The sequence below is a fragment of the Chiroxiphia lanceolata genome, chromosome 1 (assembly GCF_009829145.1).
Source record: "Chiroxiphia lanceolata isolate bChiLan1 chromosome 1, bChiLan1.pri, whole genome shotgun sequence".
Classification (NCBI taxonomy): domain Eukaryota; kingdom Metazoa; phylum Chordata; class Aves; order Passeriformes; family Pipridae; genus Chiroxiphia; species Chiroxiphia lanceolata.
In genome coordinates this window covers 96,732,851-96,755,669 of record NC_045637.1, presented here as the reverse complement: position 1 = coordinate 96,755,669, position 22,819 = coordinate 96,732,851, and the positions used below count along the sequence as shown (strand labels likewise).

At 41.9% G+C, this 22,819-nt stretch overlaps 1 protein-coding gene across 2 annotated transcripts in view; it reads right to left on the bottom strand.

The window, feature by feature from the left end:
* CTDP1 (CTD phosphatase subunit 1) overlaps positions 1-16,934 on the bottom strand; it is a 100,426-nt gene extending 83,492 nt beyond the window's left edge. The window contains exons 1-2 of one of the 2 annotated variants that reach the window (XM_032694951.1): positions 16,628-16,934; positions 3,430-3,513 (exon numbers count right to left, since the gene is read on the bottom strand). In XM_032694951.1, the coding sequence (XP_032550842.1) occupies positions 3,430-3,470 (41 nt within the window). In that variant the 5' untranslated portion in view covers positions 3,471-3,513; positions 16,628-16,934. The remainder of the gene's footprint in view (positions 1-3,429; positions 3,514-16,627) is intronic. The other variant, XM_032694942.1, reaches the window with a different exon arrangement.
* Positions 16,935-22,819: the final 5,885 nt, after the last annotated feature.

The window sequence follows — 22,819 nt, the reverse complement described above, 5'->3', positions numbered from 1 at the left end:
TCCTAAGATCCTGCTCTATGGTGAACTTGCCACTGGCTGCCGCATGAGAGGAGCCCCGAAGAAAAGATACAAGGACTCCCTGAAACAATATCTCAGCCTTGGCCATATTGATCACCATAACTGGTCTACTCTGGCCTCCAATCGGGAGGCCTGGAGACACACCATCTATAACGCAGCTGTCTCCTTCGAGAACACACGCAGGATCACTCTCGAGGAAAAAAGGCAACGCAGAAAGAACCGTGTCTTGCAGATTACACCATCTAAGGAGTCTTTCTGCTGTGCCTTTTGCAATCGGATATGTCTGTCACGTATTGGCCTCATAAGCCACCAGCGTGCCTGCAGCAAATGTGGATAGTGCCTTCCCAAAAGAAAGCAAGCTATAAACTAAGCATAACCACCAAATCATTCAAATTTAAAACTATTCCTTTCCTTTTCTCGCAATCACTCTGCATGCAATTGCCTACTTTTTTCCAAGCCAGACTATGAAATAAATTTAAGCTAAGGATAGGCAAAGTTACTTTTTACACACAGTAGAGTGACTTACAGGTAACTGTTGCTTCAAGAAAAGTACCCGAAAAAACCCCCACACGTGCTCTTCCCATTGGCACAAACAGAAGAGGAACTGCACGTATGCATGTATTTATTTTATGTGTGTTTTATACACGTAGCCTTACTCAGGTATGTATCCACACGATACACAGATAAATACTAATACACACAGAACAGGTATCATCCTTGTGTGTATATGGGAGAGTGTGTGTGAGTACACACACAAATCCAAAATTCCTCAAAAATTGACCAAGTAATCCTACAGATCATCAGTATCACTAGCTTCCAGCTTACACAGATCACTTTATTTAAAACTTTGACACCTAATTTATGATTCAGAAACATTAAAAATATTACTGTACAAATTTTGTTCTATGTGACACATGCACATCTTTTAATTCTCCCAATTACCAGTCCTGCCAAGAACAAGATTTGGTATCATATCTACAATCAGAGTTAAACTTAACCCAGATTTCACTTCATGATAAACAAGCTGCTGAGGAACAACTGTTACTGCACTGTGTTGAGGCAGACACAATCACAGACAGATATGCTTTTACTGTACCCTAGCGTTTGGCACCATCCATGCCCAAGAAGGAAAGATATTTCATTTGGTCCAAAGTTTACATTTTAGCATCTTACATCCTTTGCTTCAGAGTTCAGAACAAGTCAGATATAATCCTGAGTGACATTTTAAACAAGCCTTTAAAAACAACCATTTTCAACCATTAGTTGAATCAGCATTAAGAACTGTTTAACAGAAAGGATGCAACTGGCTGTACGCTTTTCTTTAAGCAAGAAAAGCACCAATGCTTTTGAATTGCCTTCTGATGTAGGTTCAGCAGATGTAACACATTATTTCAGATGTTTAAGCCATTTTGTATAAAATGAAGACATGGACATAAAGACACAGTAAGGAGTATTAAGACAGAAAAATTAATTCACCAGACACATTGAATTCGTCTGGATTTTTAATGAAATGATAGCAGTATAGCAATATTCAGATGTGACTGTATTCAAACCTCAAATCAAGTACTCATTCAGGGCAGACAAAGCCCTATTCATAATTATCCTTTGTTAGATTTGCAAAATTATACTTGTTTACAAAATATTAACATTCAACTTCTTATTAAACGTTATATCCAACCATTGACTGAGTACATATTGCATAACTTTCTCAGCATTCAGTCCACTTGCACTAGTTTATGGGATAATGCTCATAACATAAATCTTAATAATGAGTATGAATTAAAATGAAACCAAAGTATTTCCTGCCAAACAAAATGAGCATGTGACATTCATTTATAAAATCCAGGCAACTATACAGCCCATTTTGGAAAACAGCTGTTGAATTAGTAATTTGATATGCATAAGAAACATTCTCTTTACCAACTGTATTAGCAATGAGACAGAGCAAAGGAGAAATACAATTATCTTTCGAATTTGCTTTCTTTTTTGGCTTAAGGCTTAAATTCCTTTAGTTCCGTGGAACTAAATTTTCACAGAAAATTGAAAACAGTTCTGAAGCCTTAAATTGAAAGCACTGGAGACAAGCTAGCTCCCATTCAGACACAGTACAAATGAAGTAAGGTCATATTAACAGGACTGCTATTACCTCAGAGCTATTTACACCTGCACAAGTGTAAATAAATTCTCAGGTTTATCAAGTCAGTGTTGACACACCACACAACTCTCAGCCTCAGTGATAAGTACATGGAAAGCAAAGTAGGATACAATGTGATGAGAATTTGTGTCTGTATGCATGCTCTTTACATCTTCTACCTAGGGTACTAAGTTACCCTACACTACCTCCACAGAAAAAGAGCATGCACAGGTATTAAGTCCTAAATTTGTAATGTGAAGTGTAACTCAAGTACCCTTATGGTATCTTATTCACTCATATTCCTAGTTATAAGTCCCTGTAATGGCTACATTGAAATGCAGTTCCAAATAATGTATCTGTGACTACAGTGTCATACAGATAAGGACAAAGAGGGCACACATTCAAAAATTTCAGAATGACAAAACAAGTGCCTTGTGTAAATTGCAAAAATAAATTAAGACACTTGGCAAAACTGGCCTAGATCTTGCTTTTTCATGTGTTGGTTTTATCCACAAGGAACACAGATTCCTGTCTAGAAGCAGCAATTTTTCAGTAAAGAAATATGATTACACTATCAATCATGTGATCAAAAACTAATATATTCAGACCACTCAAATTTAAGCAACAATTTAATGAGCCAATCTCAAAAGATACAATTTTTAAAGGAAATGTGAAAGAGTACTCTATGCTGAAATTTAACTTTAGAGGAAAACTCCCTCTCAGATTTCCTTGTAGGAGTGCTACTTCTGTCAGAAAGTATGAATACTGTTCTCCCCTTCCATCCCCTTCCACTACTAGCTACCATTTCACAGTTAATATTACAGGTATGATTCACAATTACCAAGACCCGGAAGAAAGCATCAAAGGAGACGTTACAGCAGACTTCCAGTACCTGAAGGCCCTACAAGAGACCTGGAGAGGGACTATTTACATGGGTCCTTGACAAGGGAGAATGGCTTTAAACTGAAAGAGAGTAGGTTTAGATTAGATATAAGGAAGAAAATGTTCTCTGTGAGGGTGGTAAGGCACTGGAACAGGCTGCCCAGAGAACCTGTGGATGCCCCAGCCCTGGAAGAGTTTAAGGCCAGGTGGGATGGGGTTCTGAGCAACCTGGTCTAGTGGAAGCTGTCCCTGCTCATGGTAAGGGGGTTGGAAGTAGATGATCTTTAGGGTCCCTTCCACTCAAACCATTCTACGATTTTATTAGATGAGAGAAAAAGCTTGGACCCCTAATCAGAAGCAAGGCAAAGTTGGAAAAAAGAGTTGACAATACTTACTGAGTTAAGTCCTGACCACATTCTGCACACAAGCCTTTCATAACAACAGGATGACTGCACCCTTCCAGTCTCACCAAGACAGTCCTGAAAAAGATGTAGGTATTCCATTTATTGCAGGTAGATTACAGACACTTAAATTAGAAACTGCAGATTGAAAGAATTCTATGAATAAATTCTGGTTATGATTTGAGTGTCAGTCCCTTAAGATACATGCTTTTACAGCAACATGAGGAAGAAGACAACCAAGTAAGTATTCAAATTATTCATTGTCACAACTTTAAAAGTCACTGAAACATATATTAATGACAGTTTCTAACCTTGGTTTAGCAAAGAAGTTCAGTAAAAACAAGCACTGTTTGTCCAGAGATAGTTTATATTCAATTAGATACAACTCCCCATTAATACACCACTGAACCACACAGTAATGAAAACCAAATGTGGAAACTTCAAAATCATGGAAGGGTTCAGGTTCTCTTCTCTAAAATCAATGACTCTAATGAACCTAACACTGCCAAGTCCACCACTAAACCATGTCCCTAAACACCACATCTACATGTCTTTTATGCCTCCGGGGATGGTGACTCAACCACTTCCTGGTTCCAGTGCTTGACAACAATTTCTGTGAAGAAATTTTTCCTCATATCCTGTCTAAACCTCCCTTGGCACAACCTGAAGTAATCTCCTCTTGTCCTATCGCTTGTTACTTGGAAGAACTAAGCAACCCTCACCTGCCTACAACCTCCCTTCAGACAGCTGTAGAGAGCAATAAGGTTCCCTGAGCCTCCTTTTCTCCAGGCTAAACAACCCCACCTCCCTCAGCTGCTCCTAATCAGACTTGTGCTCCATCTTTCTCCAGCTTTGTTGCCCTTCTCTGGACATGCTCCAGCACCTCAATGTCTTTCTTGTACTGAGGGGCCCAAAATTTAACCCAGGATTTGAGGTATGGCCTCACCAGTGCTGAGCACAGGGGCAGATGAGTTCTATACAGACTTTATCTTAGCTTATTATTTTCTTGTGTCATGGCAGAAGCATATATTGCTTCAATCTTCCCACAAAAATTTTTTATTTTTGATCCTTAAGCCTTGCATTTCCACATTTTAAAATAAAGACATAAAAAAGGATATTTTATTCTTTCTTCCAAACAATAGCTAAATCAAACCAGAAATTAGAGCTGGAAACCCAAAGTGTAACATTCACTATTCCAAACTTCTTAGAAGACAAAGTATGTTTTTCAGATGAGTAGTCCAATTAAAGTATGCCTTGTTTAGTTATCAAAATCCCAGGTCTTAAAAATATAATCATTTACTTTTTCTCAAACACTTGAACAGTCATTATAAGATACTTTTATTTTCTTCAATACAGTTGGAGGAACCGACCTTTCAGACTTATTTTTAAAAAATTCTAATAAGCAGATATAATTCAGCTACTACAAAATTTCACCAACTCTGATCATGAGCTGCAGCATCTCCCTAATATTTTTTAGAAAAATAAAAAGTCAAGTAAAAAAAAGCTAAAAACCATTCCCCAAAACCCACCAACAAAATCCAGGCTCTTTCATAAGCTGGCTGTAGTGGTTCTTCTGTGGCTTTAACCTGTACCACAATAAGCAGACTGCACCAAAAAGAAAATGGTTTTGCATGCTTCAATGTCTCACTTGTATCTGATTACCAAGTGTTTGGCAATTCCAAACAGAAATCCACTTTTTAAATGACACCTCCAACTGCTTACTTGCAGTGTGTCACTTGTTCCTCAACAACCAAAAGACTGATGACTGTAGCAACAAAACTGCAGTTCATGCCCATGTTGAGGATTTTTTCCTCTTTGAGAGCAAAAACTAGATTCAGGTCAGGTTTATTTCATGAGAAGTCTTCACAAGCCATCAAACTACCAATACTGCCATTTACAAAAGCACAGATTTATGCCCTTCTCAGTGGCAGGCACTATCTGCTTGGAAATTACACCTCTTCCTGTGTGAGCAGTTTAGATCTTTTTTAAACATGGTACAGAGTTCACAGAAAACAAATAATAATTGCTCAGTCTTGATTTTTTAAAAGAACTGCACAAGTGAACATATTTTTGTGGCCTTTCACTGTTGACAATTCACTGTTTGATTACTTAGTTCTCCTTTCATTTGTATTACTTTATTTGACTCTTTTCCCTGCTCCCTTTGACAATACATTTGTCTTGTTGTCTTTTACTTTGATTTACTGCTAAGCTCCTTTTTAGGCTACCAACTCACACTAATAACCATGTCAGAACTGCTCATCTTCACCCTGTGTTCAGTGTATGAATCTGAAATTACAGATACCTAAAAAGCCAAAAAAACCCCCCCTAATGATATGAGCTACAGAAACATATATGAGATTACAATGACTGAGTTTTTACCTCAAATTAATTGGTTTTCAAACCACAATATCTCTAGGCATTCTCTACTTTGCATCCAAGGTAACCTCACACTCCAGGTATGCAACAGGAAGAGCTGGCATACTCCTGGGTTGAGGTATGATTCAAATTAGGATATGCAAGAGCAGAGATTCTTAAAAGAAGGTTAGAGTTCTAAGTTATTAATTGATACTGTTCCTAAACAACACCTCTATACTTGGTCTTATACCAAACATCACCACTAAACATCAGGTTTGCCCCTGCACATCTAAATATGACCACAGCTGCCACATTTAAATGTGCTAGAGATGAAAGGTACACAATACCAAGCCCTCTATCATACTGTTCTCTGTGCTGACATTTAACCCAAAGGCCAGAGGAAGAACTCCAGAGCACCAATGAACTTCTGAGCAACATATAATCAAGTGGTCAAGTTTCAAGTACAACTGTCAGGATCTTAGGCAAACTTCTGCCAGGAAGAAAGCCCAATACTACTTAGTGCTGCAGAACACAAGCCTGAACTCCACAAAGACTTAAACATACTTAAATTTTAGTACATATGCTTTAATGACTAAAGAGCAACAAACACAGAACTCAAGCAGAATGAGTTGTGAATTTCAGACCTCAAAGCTCTCCTTTTACTGGTGAAGTGAGGGATTTTCAAAATATAATGGCCAAGATCCAAGACAATTATCAGACAAGAGCAACCTGAATCAAAGGCATTTTTAAATGGCTGCATATACCAAACAGAGGTTCAGGTTTCTGCTTGATCTCTTCTCTGTGTCGTAAGTGAAACCCACTTACAAGAATAGAGCCTTTCCCTACTCCATTTCTGCAGAGAGGAAACAGATTCCCCACCTGCTCTACACTTCAAATCTGAAGAATTCCAATACACTCTACTGCTGGCAGCACTAAAAGCATCTTCCTCTTCTTCCCCAAACTCCTTCAGTACCCCCTTGGGTACTGAAGCAGGGCTCATCCCCTACTTCAACAAAAATGTTACAAGGAAAACTGCCACAAATGATGCAAAATCTTTTTCCAGTTTTACAAACTGTCACAATTGTGCAGGTGAGCTGGGGGAAACAACTGGGTAAGAACCACTGGGTTATGGCAGGCACATGTTTTGGGGGTGGCTGTGGAGGTGGTACCTCACTCCAATACCCAGCCTGACAGCCAAAGGACTGCAACAGGACCACAAACTGCCCACATGGTTTCTTTGGTTTCTTTTAAGTAAAAAAATACAATGGGATTTAAGTGAAACTTGAACTAGTAAATAAGGAAACTCACTATGGGATCTTATTCACATTCTTTCCAGATGTGCTTTCAAACAAACAGACACTAGGTGTGCCATTATAGCAAAATCTTACTTTTTTTGTCCGCAGTCTCATGAATAGGGACAGACATTTACTAAAAGCCTCTGGATGGAGATGATCATAAGCCTGTCACTGGTCTCCCAATACTTCTGTACTTATTCTGTTTCTAAACCAAGTCTTTTAACAATATCTGCTTTAAATTGGCACTATGGGACAGAAAAAAAGGGAAAGCTTCAGTGAAATCCAGTATGAGCATTTTGCTTTTTTTAACAGAGGAAGTCAATGCCTTTGCTAATTTTAGGGCGTGGTCATTAGCGTTGACTCCAAATGAAGAACTGTGTATCAAGCGTAACCACGGCTCTGGTTCCGGGTAAGTTAATTACATTGGGAAAGCCAGCACAGAGTTCTGGTATCTATGGTACTCCCCAGTTGTAGCAACCAGTTTATGTCATCACTGAAGTGAACACATTGCAAACAAAAAGCAATCCCCTAAAGGTTTTGTTAGGCTTTTTGGGGTTGTTTTAGTGTTTGGTTTTTTTTTTTCTTCTCAGCATGATCTAACACTTCCAGCAAGGAAGAACCGCAGCAGCAAGTGCAGGACTTAAAGGGGAACAGAAGCAAGAACTTCTTGAGATAGCCTATCACAGAAGACAGCAACTCCATGCATCAGGAGGGGCTGGCCAGCTGCAGCACAGCTGCAGAGTACAGTGGCCATGAGACAGCTTTACTGGAGACACCTAGAAAGAGCTGTACCTTAAGGGAACCCAGGATAACACAGGAACAGAGAGGTTGTCTCTGTTGTCCATAATTAGTCTATCTTGACTGTACATTAGCCATGTCCTTTAGTACAGCTTGGCTTCACTATCAGAAGCAACTACTCCAATAACATGCTGCCAAAGAAAGGTAAACTTCTTTTCCTCCCCACCCTGAGGTTTCCTCTGAAAGCCCAACCCCTTCTTTGGCACTTCAGTACCCTGGAAGACAGAAGAACTCAACAGGCATATCCAAATTCTCTGCTGGGTTTAGAATCAAAGCAGCAGATAAAAGCAGTCCAGCAAGGGTGACTGATCAATGTTGCAAATGTTTTAAAAACAGGGCTAAGACTGGGGAAAGACACAGGCAGTTTTCAACAACTCACATTTTCTCCCCACAGTGACCAGGTTGCTTTGTTAGCATTTATTTTGCCTACCTATTTGAGACTAGCTTGAACATCTCCAAGTCACGAAGACATAAGTTTTATGTAAAGTTTGTTTCAAGAAACCATAGAAAATGGTTCCTGGCATAGAAAATGTAGGGCAAAAATACAGTGCAAAAGTTACAAGATGAAGCTACTGCTCTGCATTCACTGGTATCTCATGTGAGTCTGCCAGCAGCCAAGAGATTGCTGAGTTTCCTCAGATCAGTTTGGGATAAGGACCCACATCAAATACCACAAGAGACACATAGCCCAAGCTGTCACTGAGATCACTTAAAGCTGGTGTCGCTCAATCTGATGCCATGTACCCTTGCAATTAGCATTAGAAGATGTAAAACTGTACTAATGCAGCAAAATGAGACTGCTGGTGTGCAAGTGAACAAAAGTCCCTGCCCTGGTTCTACAGCATGCTCATGGGTATCTCAGATCAACTGTCAAGGGGCAGAAATACCAAATGAACACATCTTCAGATCAATGATTATTAATACCAACCCTTATTGAATGAACCAACTGATCTAGAACGAATAAGAGTACACTATCTTTTAGCTGTCAGATGAAGTTAGATTCAACTTAAAGCCTGCTTCTACAGTTTAATGTACTCCAATTTCTGAAACGCTGACATTTTTGTTAGCTTACACTGGAACAATATGTTGTGGTGTGTGACTGCAGCATTTAGAACCACTACTAAGAGCCCTCGAGACCAATATGCATGAAACCACAGCCTCTATAACACACAGGACTCCAGTTTTGTAGCAAGGATTTTTCCAAAGCCTTAATCACCTTGATATACCATGTAAGAGTATTTAACCACTGGATTTATATTTATTTAACCCTCATTAATATCTGTAAGGAAGCAGAGAGTCCTTGAATAATTCATTAAAAATACCAAGGATCACAGGGACACATGGCCCTTGTTCATACAGCCTCTTTAAGATGTTGGAAGAAACATGTCTCAGCAGTTCACCACAGAAGCCACTTGACTTATACTCAAGGATAAGCAGAGAAGGCTGTATTTCAAATATGCATGAGCCCCAAAAGCCTCACCCAAAAAAGCCAGCCCTTTAAATAAAAATAAATTAAAAAAACTCCCGAACAATACCCATGCCCTATCCTAGAATGATACAGACATGAGGGTAAAGACAACTACAGAAAAATTGCTGAGAGCAGTAGCTCACAGAAAACATAATTCGCACTTCAATGCATCATCTCAATTCTCCAAAGCTAAGGTGGAAGGAAATCACGGGTCTTGAGATTTTTTCTTCCCCCTGTTAAACACAAACTATTCATAATTTTGAGTTAAAGTGTTGTGAAATTTTTTCTTCTACTTTTCAGGCAAGATATCTGTTCAAGCTTAGACTTAGGTCATGAATGCCAAGAGAAACTTAGGTCCAGAGTTTCTGGATTTTATTTATAACCCAAAAAACATCTTGAGCTTGAAGTAAGTCTATTTCCATTTGCAAATGTGCAAGGCTTTAAGTATTTCCATTTATTTCTGGAGAAGAATTTGCACTACAAGCAAGAAGGTAACCTTCTCACCTTCCATGCACACATCTGTGGACATCTTCCTGCATGTTACAGAATGCCACTGTTAAAAGTTAACAATAAAAAGGTATAAAAAAAAAGCAAATGGGTTTGCAGTACTCACTATATAAAATCTAGTAAATTTTTCAAATATGATTTACAATGGGTTTTTCAATTTTATTTAGAACATTTTAAACGAGAAGTATTATTATTTGGGAGAATCTTAAAAAGGTGAAGGTAGGAATATAGTTTACTATACTTTTATATAAAACCCCCTCAAAACAATGAAGTTCATACAGAATGAATGATGCAAGCTCTTAATTCTTTAACTTGTTTCTTTAGTATTAAGCAGTACTTCTTAAAATAATAGATGAAAATAGGCTATCATATCTCAACAATTCACTAAAGCAATAAGCAGTCTGCAGTCCACTCTCCCCCTTATTATTGTCACCTACTGACATTACTGGTTTATGCATTTGCATTTCTATTGCCACCTCTCTCTGACTGCAGTGTTTGTAGTCAGACAGCAGTTCCCAAATACCTGCCACAAAACTCTGCCTTAGAGTTGAGGAACATTCATCTAACAGCAGGATAAAAGTCACCCAAATCTACACATAGCAAACGCATACATACGTGATGAAACCTGCCAACCTAAGTGGCATTTATTCAAATAGTTGAAGAGTGGTAGCTGTATACCCTTTTAATTGAGAGCACAATAGTCAACCTGAACCTGTAGCTTTCTCAAACCACACTTTAGCTTTTACAACAGTTACTACAGAATGTTTTTCACAGATGAACTGCTGCAAATCCAGGTGACAGTCTAGCAACCTAATCCCACCTCTAACACCTTCCCCCCCCCCAGGTATACATCTCTCATTCAGGTAAAGGCACATAATTTCCCCTTATCTCAGACCACCTTACCACTGCAGTCCTCCTACCCAGAGTCAAGATCACCTGTAATTACCTGAACAAATCTGGTTTGCCTCCTGCACCCTTAGGCCCACATGTAGAGAAACAGCTACACAGGAACAGCAAAACAGCCTGGACACCAAAGCAGAGAAAGGTGACTGAGAAAGAGACCATTTCACACACACAGCTGGCAGCAAAGCTGTAAACATGGGTTTTACTTCTCTCTCTGCATAAGAAATCTGGAAGGATCCTGTGATCTCTCCCCTCTGCCTTAGAAAGCTGCATCTATTAACAGAGAACATTATACCTTCTCCAACCATTTCATCAGCTGCCCCACTAAAAAAATCAAACACTTAAACAATCACAGTCTGTTTGTCTGTTACTTCCAAACAACAAATAAAACAGAAAGAGACTTACTGCAGGATGCAGAATCCTCAAGTCTTAACAGTTTCCTCCCCACCTTTCCCTTTTTGGATATTGTGGTAAGCTTTTATCTCAACACTACATTCTGCATGTTTTCCTCTGGGACTTGCTGTTAAGCCAAATGAATACACTCACATAAGAAAATTTAACAGCCCTTAACACCTTTAAAAGCAATTATGAACAAGACTATAATACGTTAAACAGCAAGGGTTCAAACCAAGGAGGCAGTAGCTCCATATTTGGCAACAGCCACGTGACATCAACAGCATCAAGTGAGCCCAGAATCCAAACACACACTCCAAAAGCTAAGCACAACATTTTAGAAGGCTGTTCATCTTATAAAGGGTAAGTATAATAAACAGCTGTAAAATTAATGAAGTTCCCTTCCTGTCAAGCAATGCCTTCCCTGGCTAGAATCACCTGCCACCCCTCCTTCCTGTGAATGGGAATTCACAGTTCACTCCACTAAGTTTGGACTGAGATCCTTTGCCTTTCACATCAGTTGAATGATGCAAAATATTAGATGTGATTTTTAAACTAGCAAGCAAACAATGCAAACAGTTCTACTCTAAACGTCTAAATCGCTGCCTTAATCTATAGTTTTTCCTCAAAACACTTGCAGAAAAGCAATTTTAGTGTTGTTTTGGTTTTGTTTTACTAGTGTAATAGTGGTCTCGTGATATCCCAATTCTTTCCTTAAAAAAGGACATAGTCAGAAAAATTGATGTGTTTGTAAGAAGTAATATATAAGGTATACTATCACCTTTCACACAATAATGCACAAAGTAAAAAATGTTCTTCTGGATCAAAATGTTTCTGATGAATGATATATTTTGCATGAATCACCCAGCACCAGCCCCGTTAGCCTAAATCTAAATAGTTTCAGTCCCATCATACGACTAAAGAAAAAATCCCTCCCCATTGCACTGGAAAACACAAAACCTTTGCTCTTAGTTTGAACAAGTGTTACTACAGACTATCATACAAAATGCCATACTGGACATGTACAACCTCAATAATGTTATTTCCCAGTGCCAACATGTCATTTATTCCCCTAATGACCCTACTGGCATTTACACAATCACTTTGATCTGATCTATATACAGGCTACTGCTGAAAGGATAAATTACTCTCTCTTTCCCAACACCACACTTCTGTTGCAGGAACTGAACAAAATGTGGGAATTGATTGCTATGGATGATTTCACAGGAGGTTGGGTGGGAAGGATGAAAAGAAAAAAAGGATGACAGACCAAGACATCTTTAGCTACATGATTTCCAACACCCTACTTAATGGAAGCTAATGGTACACAGAAGTTTGAGCATCCCTTCCAGTCAACTCCTGTATTAGCCTGAAGCAACCAGGAAACCATGGTCTAAAAGGAAGCCACACCGAGAAAAACTGCAGGCACAAGGCTCCTACAACCACACTACTGGTAACTTCCAAGCCTGATGCCTGTTTCCAACCAAACCTGACTGAGTAGCTTATTCTCTTAGATAAAGAAGTTCCTACAAGTTTTGTGAAAACATGGTCATGTAAAGAAAAGTAACTTTGTCCTCTACTGTTCAGTGCAATGAGCTATAGTGTGAGCTCCCAATTTGTTGGGTGCCAGAGAACTAGAACAGGAGAAAGAGAAAGTAACAAAAGACAAAACCCCCTAATTTAGAACTTGCATTTTTTCAATATCCAATTCAATTAAACACCAGAGAGAAGCATTAAAAAGTAGGCTTTCTTACTATCACAGTATATGGTGGGAAGGAAAGGGGAAAAATATAAATAAGAGGCAGTAAACAGGTCAGAAAAATGAATACCAAAACTTACTACATAACAATGGGATGACTCCAAGCATACAAAGGAATTCAGCAAGAGATAGAGTGAGCTGGGATTGTTATTCAACAGTCCTCAGCGTTTGGCAATAAGGTTTTTTCAAGACTCTTATAAGCTCATTAAATATTTGTCAAGATATTATGAAAACGTTCGTGTTTAACTGAAAGAACAAGTTGTTTTTCCTGTAATTTGTTACAAGTGTCATCACTTCAAAATAAAGTGCAATTCATTAGCATTTTATTCCCCTTAGAAGACTGTAAGATGCAAGGTACTGGGGTCTGGGCTTAAGTGTCCTCATCTTGGGTGGTAAGCTAAGCCCTGAGGCTGCGATATTAGGCAACCTAAGGAAGATATATTTTCTTCATATAATCAAGTTTCTGACACAAAAAACCACTGAGCAACACCACAAAAATCTACACTTTTAGAGAACAAATTCCCACCTTTTTCCTGTTATCTTCTCGAAAAAGAAGTTTTGCTTCACTACAATCCAGACAGGTTTAAACAAGATTTTTATTACATATGCTTTGTAGAATAATGCAAGTTTTCATTATTAAAGCTATGTGATAAGACACAAAGACATTCAGGTAAAATGTACAGGTAATAAATATTCTGTAATACTCTACTAATGTGAACCAAACTAGAGATTTGTGATAATCTTATCCCATCAGCAGGGCCCAAAAGCAGATCATCATTTTATATTAGAAACACTTATATAAATATTCACATAAAACATTAAGGATGACCCAACCCAGAATCCTGACACACCTGTAGCAGCTTCAGAATGATTAACACTGATGGGTAACTGGCACTAATAATACACAGAGCAGTGCAGCGTTTTAGACATTTTATTTGTTGCTCCTGCCAAGCATAGAAATTATGCTTCATTAACATCAAAGGCCTTTCGTTAACTGCTTACTGTCATCCCTGCTATCTGTCCTAACAGGTCAAACATGTTCCTCTCTCAAACCCCAGTTTAATGTGTGATGCAAGCCTACCTCTGCTAAAATAAGCAAAAGTCACCTCCTGTCTGCCTTGGGCAGGCATCCTCTCCATCCTCTGCTCTGTGGACAGTTTGCATGCCTGTCAATGCTAAAAAGTGGGTAACCAAGCTACAGGAAAATTAAGTGCTATATTTGTGCAAAATTACTTTCACATAGCAAAAGATTTCATCTCATGCCTGATATAAAAGAAAAATAACTAAAAGTTGGAAATGTGTCTTCTTAATAGGGAGAGACTTGTGCTAAAAGATGTCATCATCTTCAGAAATAATGATGACCAAATTGACATAGAAGAAACCTCAGATCACTCACACTGTATACTCTCAAATAAGGAGGTTTGATGAACTTATGTTTTCACTTTCTGATGGGAAGGAAAAATACATGACAGAGAAACAGAGTTTCCTACAGTGTTTCAGGATTGGACAAATATTTGTAAATATTTTTGGGTTATAGAGAATGTGGGGCTAAACTGACAGAGTTGACTCTTCTGAAGACAGCATGGCACCTACCATCCTGAATAGTCTGGATTAAAAAAACTGGTATTTTCTGGAGACAGCTATGTTACCTACTTAAATCACACCTGTATTTCAAGAATGCACAACATGAACAAATATTGAAATAGTGCTGATAAGTAATGAAATATTATTTCTATTACACAAAACGGGAAGTCACAGGCAAGAGATTAAATGCTCTCCAAAAAAAAAAAACCCACCAAAAACCAAAACACTTTTAAGTGACCAAAGAAATGCAGTTAAGTCTTCAATTGCTGACCAGTTCTACCACCCTTAGGTCATGCTTATTCTGTCTCGTCACTTGAGCTTTTCTTTTGCACTCACATGGTAATACCACTAAAGCTGCAACACAGAATGTACACCGAAAAGTCAGAAAAGTCGGAATTCCAGACGTGTAACGCCTAGCAATGTTCAATATCAAATACCAACTTTTAGTGGCATACAATAAAAATGTTTTAGAAGCCAACAACAACAGTAATAAAGAACACAATTTATTTTCTAATTGTCTCAAAGCAAGGACTTGCAAGTTATAATCAAGTGACTCAAGAGCAGACAAATCCAATAAGATCACTGTATAAAAATTGATGCATTCAAGTCCTGAAGTTTACACTGAGAAAAGCTAAACCTAAAATGTGGCTACATCAGAGCCAGACTACTTTAAACTGATTATATTTACCATACAGAATATTTTTATATTCTGTTTTTCCTCCCAAATGCTTAGCTAATACAACAAAAAGACAAGATAAAGTTATCTCCCCTTCTACTCAGCACTGTCAAGATGAATTCCACAATGCACATGGTGTTTTAAAATTTTAGTCTATATTCTTAACATGTGTTTTAGTCTGACACAGTACCTTTGTTCTAGATCAGGTATTAAAGATGGTCCACGTTGCACTAGATGTAATAGCAGAACACTGATGTGGCACAAAAGGAAAGCCACAGTCTTATCTCAGAAAGAGAGATCTCTGCAGCAAGAAAAGCACAGCTTGTATCTCATCTGTAGCACATTATATTATTGACTGATATAAAAATGAATTAGACTGGTTTTTTCCTAACCTTTGAGAGTACCCCCATACACAGATGTGTTGCATATACTAGTGACTTTCAATCAAGAAAGTTTAGGCCTGGTTGTACCCACCCAAAAATCAAGAGAACTGCAATAAAAAAAATAGCTTGCTAGAGTTTTTCATTAGTTTCCTGCTGAGGAAAAAAAAAATCTTGAAGCAGAGGGTAGCAAATTATTAGCCCAAATTAATCTAGAAATTTGAGAGGCCCACTATCTATTAGGCAATTAAGAATTTAAAAGTCAAACAACATCCAGTCTTATCAAGACAAACCCATTGCAATACTATGGCAAAAAGTCTCATTTAATCCCTTGCTCTTCTGAGAGTTCAAACTACACTACCTCATTTATATTTGTGAAGCCTTATACATTAAAACATCTACAGTATTAAAAGCATTTAGGCTGCTGCTATTAGATGTATGGTGCTCAGTAATTTTAAAATGTCTTTTTGCACCACTATTAAAATTCCTGCTATCGAGTAGGAAATAATACATCTGCTACCTAAGTTTTGCACGAACCTAAGAGTGAACTGCCAAACTAAAAAAGAAAAAAAAGTATTTTAGGACAAGAGGCAACAAGCAGAAATTGATGCACAGGAAGTTCCACCCGAATACGAGGAAGATTTCTTTACTGTGCGGGTGACCAAGCACTGGAACAGGTTGCCCAGAGAGGCTGTGGAGTCTCCCTCACTGGAGATACTCAAGAATCGTCTGGATGCAATCCTGTGCCATGTGCTCTGGGACGACCCTGCTTGAGCAGGGAGGCTGGACCAGATGGCTCACTGTGGTGCCTTCCAACCTGACCCGTTCTGTGATTTCCCCCGACACGGGCGGGGAGATGCGCAGCTCTGCGACAGGGCCCACAGCGAGGCGCTCCGCTCTGAAACGCGGGACTGCAGCACGATCCCTCCCCGGCCGCTTCCTCCTCCTCCTCCTCCTCGCACGGCTGCTTCCCTGCGCAGAGCTCCTCAGGAAGGCTCTTTGTGAGCAGGGCCCGGCCCGGCCCCCTCGGGAGAGGCGCGAACGCGGTGGGTGCCGCCCCAGCCCCGCACTCACCCTGGCGCGATGACCTGCCCGGGCCGCGCACAGAGCTCCCGCACCACGCCGGGCCGCTCCGCCCGCAGCCTGCGCTCGGCGCCGCCGCGCTGCGCCCGCCCGGGGGGGCCGCTCCCGGCGGCGGACGGCGGCGGGGCGGGCGGCGGCAGCGGCGCGCAAAGCGCCAGCACCGACCCGATCTGCACCGCCGCGCCCACCGACACCTTCCACTCCAGCAGCCGCAGCGGCCGCGGGCCCGGAGCGCGGATCTCCGCCACCGCCGCAGGGCCCTCCGCGCCGGGCCCGCCGCCGCGCTCCTCCCGCTCCTCCATCGCCCTGGGCGGGTCGGGAGTGGCGGCGCTGCGTCCAGTCCGGGCCGGACCGGGCGCCCCGGGAGTCTCCGGTGGCGCCGAGAGCTGCGGGGTCACGGCGGCTGCGCGCAGGCGCGGCGCCGCGCGCCCGGCCGCGCTTAAAGGCACAGGCGCAGCCGGGGCGGCCGCGGGGGTGGGACTACAGCTCCCGGCAGGCGGCGCGCGCCAGCACCCGCCCCGTCTCTGGCCCCGCCCCGTCTCTGGCCCCGCCCCGTCTCTGGCCCCGCCCCGTCTCTGGCCCCGCCCCCAGCCCCGAACTGCTTTTAAGAATTCCGGAAAAAAATCGCACCGGGTGCCCGACAGTGTTGTTTAAACGCCTCTCGAACTCTGTCAGGCTTAGTGCCGTGACTGCTTCCGTGGGGAGCCTGTTCCAGCGGCCAGCCATCCTCTATGTGAAGAAACTTTTCCAAATATCCAGCTGTCGTGTTTTAACCCCAGCCAGCAGCCAAGCAACACGGAGCTGCTCGCTCACTCCCTCACCAGCAGGACTGGGGAGAGAACCAGAAAGGTAAAAGCTAGGAAAATCGTGGCTTAGGATAAAGACAGTTTAATAAGCTAAGCAAAAGCCGCACACACAAGCAAAAAAAACCCAAAGATTGAATTCACTGCCTCCCCTGGGCAGGCAGGTGTTCAGGCATCCCCAGGAAAGCAGGGCCCCATCACACCACAGTTACTTGGGAGCACAAACGCCATCACTCCAAAATTCTCCTTCCTTCTTCCCCCTACTTTATATACTAAGCATGATGTCATATGGTGTGGAATATCCCTTTGGTCAGTTTGGGTTACCTGTCCCAGCTGTGTCTCCTCCCAACCTCCCATGCACTCCCAATTCCTCACCAGTGTGGCAGTATGGAAAGCAGAGAAGGCCTCGGCTGTGTGTAAGCACGGCTCACCAATAACAAAAACTTCTCTATATTATCATCCCCGTGTTCAGCACAAATCCAAAACACAGCCCCATACCAGCCACTATGAAAGAAATTAACTCTACCCCTATCAAAACCAGCACACCAACCTAAACCTCCCCTGACTCAGCTTCAGGTTGTTCCCTCGGGTCCTGACACTGGTAACCAGAGATCAGTGTTTGCCCCTCTGCTTCTCGTTGTGAGGATGTTGAAGACCGCTGTGAGGTCCTCCCTCAGCCTCCTCCGGGCTGAACAAATCAAGTGACCTCAGGCACTCCTCATACGGCTTCCCTTCCAGACCCTTCACCATCCCCATTGCCTTCCTTTGGCTGGTCTCTAACAACTTTATATCTTTTTTATATTGTGGTGCCCCAAACTGCACACAGCACTCGAGGTGAGGCCGCACTAGTGCAGAGCATGGCAGGACAATCACCTCCCTCTGCTCTGCACTGGTACTTCCTCAGGCCCCGGACCCTGCAGAGCCCACAGAAGCTCTATGTGCCCTCCGTGTCTCCCTCAGGTCAGAGGGCAGGTGGAGAGAGAGTGTGACCTTGCCTGGTGGAGCAGTTGCTTCCCCAGACTCTGGCCCGTGGTCGCACCTCAGTGCGCTGGCAGAGCAGGTGAGAGGAGGAGCAGGGGTGTCCAGCAGAGAGCAGCTTGGATGCAGACAAGTCCAAGCTGCATGCCCCTGCACAGGCACAGCCTAATGGAGACACCCCTGCTGTTCTCCACAGGGCTCTTTGGAGCCGAGGTCAGAGGTGACCCTAAGGGCAATGCTTGTGTCTCCATCAAAAGAGGCCGAGGGCACACTTCCCACCCATGGCAGCCACAGTGCAGGGTACATTTATTTCTTCAACCACATGCCAAGGAAGGACACCTTGTGCAGTATGCCAAGCCTTGTGCAGCCTGCCAAAGAGGGACAAGATGCTATGAGCATCCATGGGAATACATGGGTGCCTCCGCATCTCTAGTGCACTAGCAAGTGCGCCAAATCTTTTTTCCGCGTTGATGCTCCTGGAATTAATGTGTCTCGACCTAGGAACTCAGAGCAGCAGGCACAAGGGACTTCCACAAGAGTTGTTTCCCAGAGAGTGACTGCTTGCTAGCAGATAAGGTTTTGACAGGGATGTTGAGGAATACATTTAGTGCTGGTAACTTGGTAGTTCAGTGTGCAGCTGCAGTTCAAGCTGCAGGTTGGGCTCTAGGTGGTGGGAGCCCGAGCCCTGGGCAAGAGGCATAACAAAGGGTCCAGGGACCCGTGGCCCATCCAGGGGACTGGACACTCAGAGACACAGCAGGAGCCAACAACCCGCAGACTTTCCAACACTTAGACTGCGAGGGTATAAAAGCCCAAGGGTTCCTTTGTTCAGGGTCGCTCCTCAGAGGCATCAACTCAAGCTATTATTTTGTTACTGCACCAAGATGAAATTATTTTAAGGATCAAGATGTCTCAGCCTCTGCAATGGGAAACCTTGGGTTGAACTGGTAAGGAAACCTGGTCTGACTGTGTGAATGTGGGGTACGTAGCTACAAAGGGGCCTTGGTCTCAGCTCAGGTGGTGTGAGAGTGACTGCCAGAGTGGCTCCTGGATGATTGAACAGGGAAGTTTCCTTAACAGGGAGAAGCCTAACAGCACACAGTCTATAGGCAGTTTCCAAACAGCAGATTCTCCTGAGTTTTTTCCTCCTAACATTAGTAGAGATACCTTAAAACAAGAACAGCCTGGACTGGTTGGGAATTGGGCCTGCAAGACATTGCTATGAACATCATGATGAGATTGGGTTGTGAGGCAGCCACCATCACCAACAACCAGAGACTGGGAAATTTTGAAGTGAAAGTTGCCATGCCTCTTTTATCAGCTCCTTGTACACAGGTACAATGACACATTGTTCCCTAGTGTGTATTATTTTTAATATTCTTTTAATTATGTCATGTGCAGGCAGTAAAGCTATTTCATAAAAGGTGAGTACTTCCCTTTTTGCGTACTATTCCTTCCTTTACAAGGCTCCACAGTTCTCACTGGGGAGACTGGTAGTATTTCTCTACTGCATATGTTGTGTTGCTCTATTTGTTCTTTCCTAATCTGAAACAAAAATCATCAGCACTGAAGAAACATGTCCACATCGTTTCGTTTTGCATGTGAAAACTGAAGTTTGCACCAGCAGTGACCACTGATGAGGCCACTGGCACACTCCATCAGGAAGTCCTGACTTGCAGCATTTCTCCTCAACTCTCATCTCAATGTCTTTATGAAATTTCGCTCACATCCAGGGTTCTTTCTTTTGAGGTGTGGATTGATAATTTTTTGCTCAGGGGCAGCTGGCTGAGGTCTGCCTCAAGAGTGCAAAGGAAAAGAGATAGCCTTAAAGAGCAGAATTCATCAGGAATGTCACTTCATTTAAATTTTCATAGACTTCCAAGTCTAGCAAAATCTGGTTCCATCAAGAGCGGTAGTCATAACAGTCAAGGAAAGACTGAAATAATTGCTGAGGTGGGAAGGGACCTCTGGAGATCATCTAGTCCTTACCCCCCTGGCTCAAAGCAGGGGCAACTAGCAGATTGCTCAGGGCTGTGTCCAGCTGGGTTTTGACTGTCTCCAAAGGTGGATACTCTACAGATTCTCAGAGCAACTGTACCAGTGTTCAATGAACCTTGCAATGATAAAAACTTTTTCTTGTGTTTAACTGCAATTCTGTGTCTTTCAGTTTGTGCTTGTTGCCTCTCATCCTTTCACAAGGCACCGCTGACAAGAGTCTGCCTCTGTCATCTTTATCAACCCTCCCCCACTTCCACTAGATGTTTACACACATTGATAAAATCCCTCTGGAGCCTTCTTTTCTCCCAGCTCTTTCTCTCATATGACAGATACTCTAAGCATTGTAATGGTGTTGTGGCCCTTTGCTCCTCTTGTTCCAGTATGTCCATGCCTCTCTTGTACCTGACCAAGCACACCCAATGTAGTATCACTAGTGCTGAGTATAGTGGAAGGAGCACCTCCTGCAAGCCTATGGGGATGCTGTTGTTTTCTTTGCTGCAAGGTTTACATTTGTGGGTTAAAGGGGAGCTTGGTGTCCATTGCGGTTTCCAGGGCCTTTACTGAAGAACTGCTTTCTGGACACTTGGCCTTCAGTCTATCCTTGTGCCTGGGTTTGTTCCTCCCCACAGGCTGGACTTGGCATTTCCTTTTCTTGAACTTCATGAGGTTCCTCTCTGCCCATTTCTTCAGGGTGTCAACGTCCCTATGGATGGCAACACAACCATTCAGCCTGTCGCCCTCTCCTCCCAGCTTGGTATGACCTGCAGACCTGCTGAATGTGCCCTCTGGCCCATGGCCAAGGTCATTAATGAAGATTTAAACAGTACTGGCCCTGGTATTGACACCTGGGCAAAGCACTTGTGCATGGGTAACTAGTGACAGGACACTCCTAGCAAAGCGTGAAGCACCAGGGACGAGCACCAGGAATTTTTTTTTTCTCCTTTCTGCCATAGAGAATAAACTCTTTAAGGAAACCAGGAAAGACTGTCAATTTTATCCAGATTCCCTGAGTGTAATCTTGCCTTGTGTTTGAAGATTAGCTCAGTTAAACATACTTTGTTGGTGCTGAATGTCCTCTATATTGTAGGTGGAGAAGATAGTCTTGGCAGCAGAGCAGAACCATGGCACAAAAATGACGTGGCTTTGTTTATTCTGCGCATATTTCAAACTGATGATACTCTGTTTTTCTTTTACCTGCTAATCCCCCCCACTCAAAGACGTACATTTAAGGTCATGTAGCCATTTTCTTGAAAGCTGGCCTACCATACAGCCTTTATATATTTCAACATCATATCTGTTCTACCAGTCCGCCTTGGATGGATAAGGATAGACAGTATTTGATCCCTCACTGGCATGTTTGATGCATGTGAGAATGGAGTGACTGAAATAAAGGATGAAGTAAGAAAAGCTCACCTTACCAGTCCTAACATCTTAAATCTTATCTCTGAAATAAATCAAGGATGTGCTGCAGCTTCTACACTACTGCTGACCTCAGGAAGCCTCTGCAGCCCCTCCTTCCACAGGAACTACTTTGTGATTTTCTCTGCACCTGTAATTGTGCAGTTGAACAGCTCATTTGGGAGAATAACAGCAGAAATCTACATAATAATTATTATTGTTTCTGGCTACTTTGATTGCACAGAGACAAGGCTTTACAAAATAATTGTGCTGATCAATCCTAGTTAGGTGCAGAGGAAAATCCCTGAGATGGTGTGTGATAAGAATATTAGGGGAAGAATCTGTAATGCTCTTAAGCTAGTAGAATTATAAGGAGTGCACCATGTTAAAATGCTTGACTTCATGTCTGGTTATACCAGATGGCTTCCATCAAGAGACAGATGTTTTCTCCAGTCTTCCCCTCAAAAAAGGACATTAGAATTTAACCACACCTTTTTATTTGAATACGTAACATGAACAAAAGCATATGGCATCGATATCAGCTTCATATAACTGTTGACTGAAAGCACTGGGGTGGTAGATACAGCCTTGTGGGAAAGCATTTCTTGAAGGGAATAGATTTTTAAAAGTACGTGCATTGTAAAAATACAGCTGACTTTCAAAAGATAAAGGAGATAATCTGCAATGTATTAACTTAAGGTGGAAACATGCTTAGCTAAAATTTCTTTTAAAATAAAAGACATGTAACTCTACTTTGTGTATTCTAGCTTTAATGAAAATTCAGAATGCATTATATAATGCCTCTTAAAGGTGACTTGGCTGAGTATTTTCCTATTCAGACTGATGCCGTAAGTCTGTCACAACAAACTTAATCTTCACTAATTCCTGTTCCATAGTAATTTTTGGGAGTGAGTAGAGCACAAGGCGGTCAGCCTCCCAAAATCTATAAGCGGCTTACAGAAATCTGCAAATGGGCGGGAGCCACAAAGTGCTCGCTGTATACCTC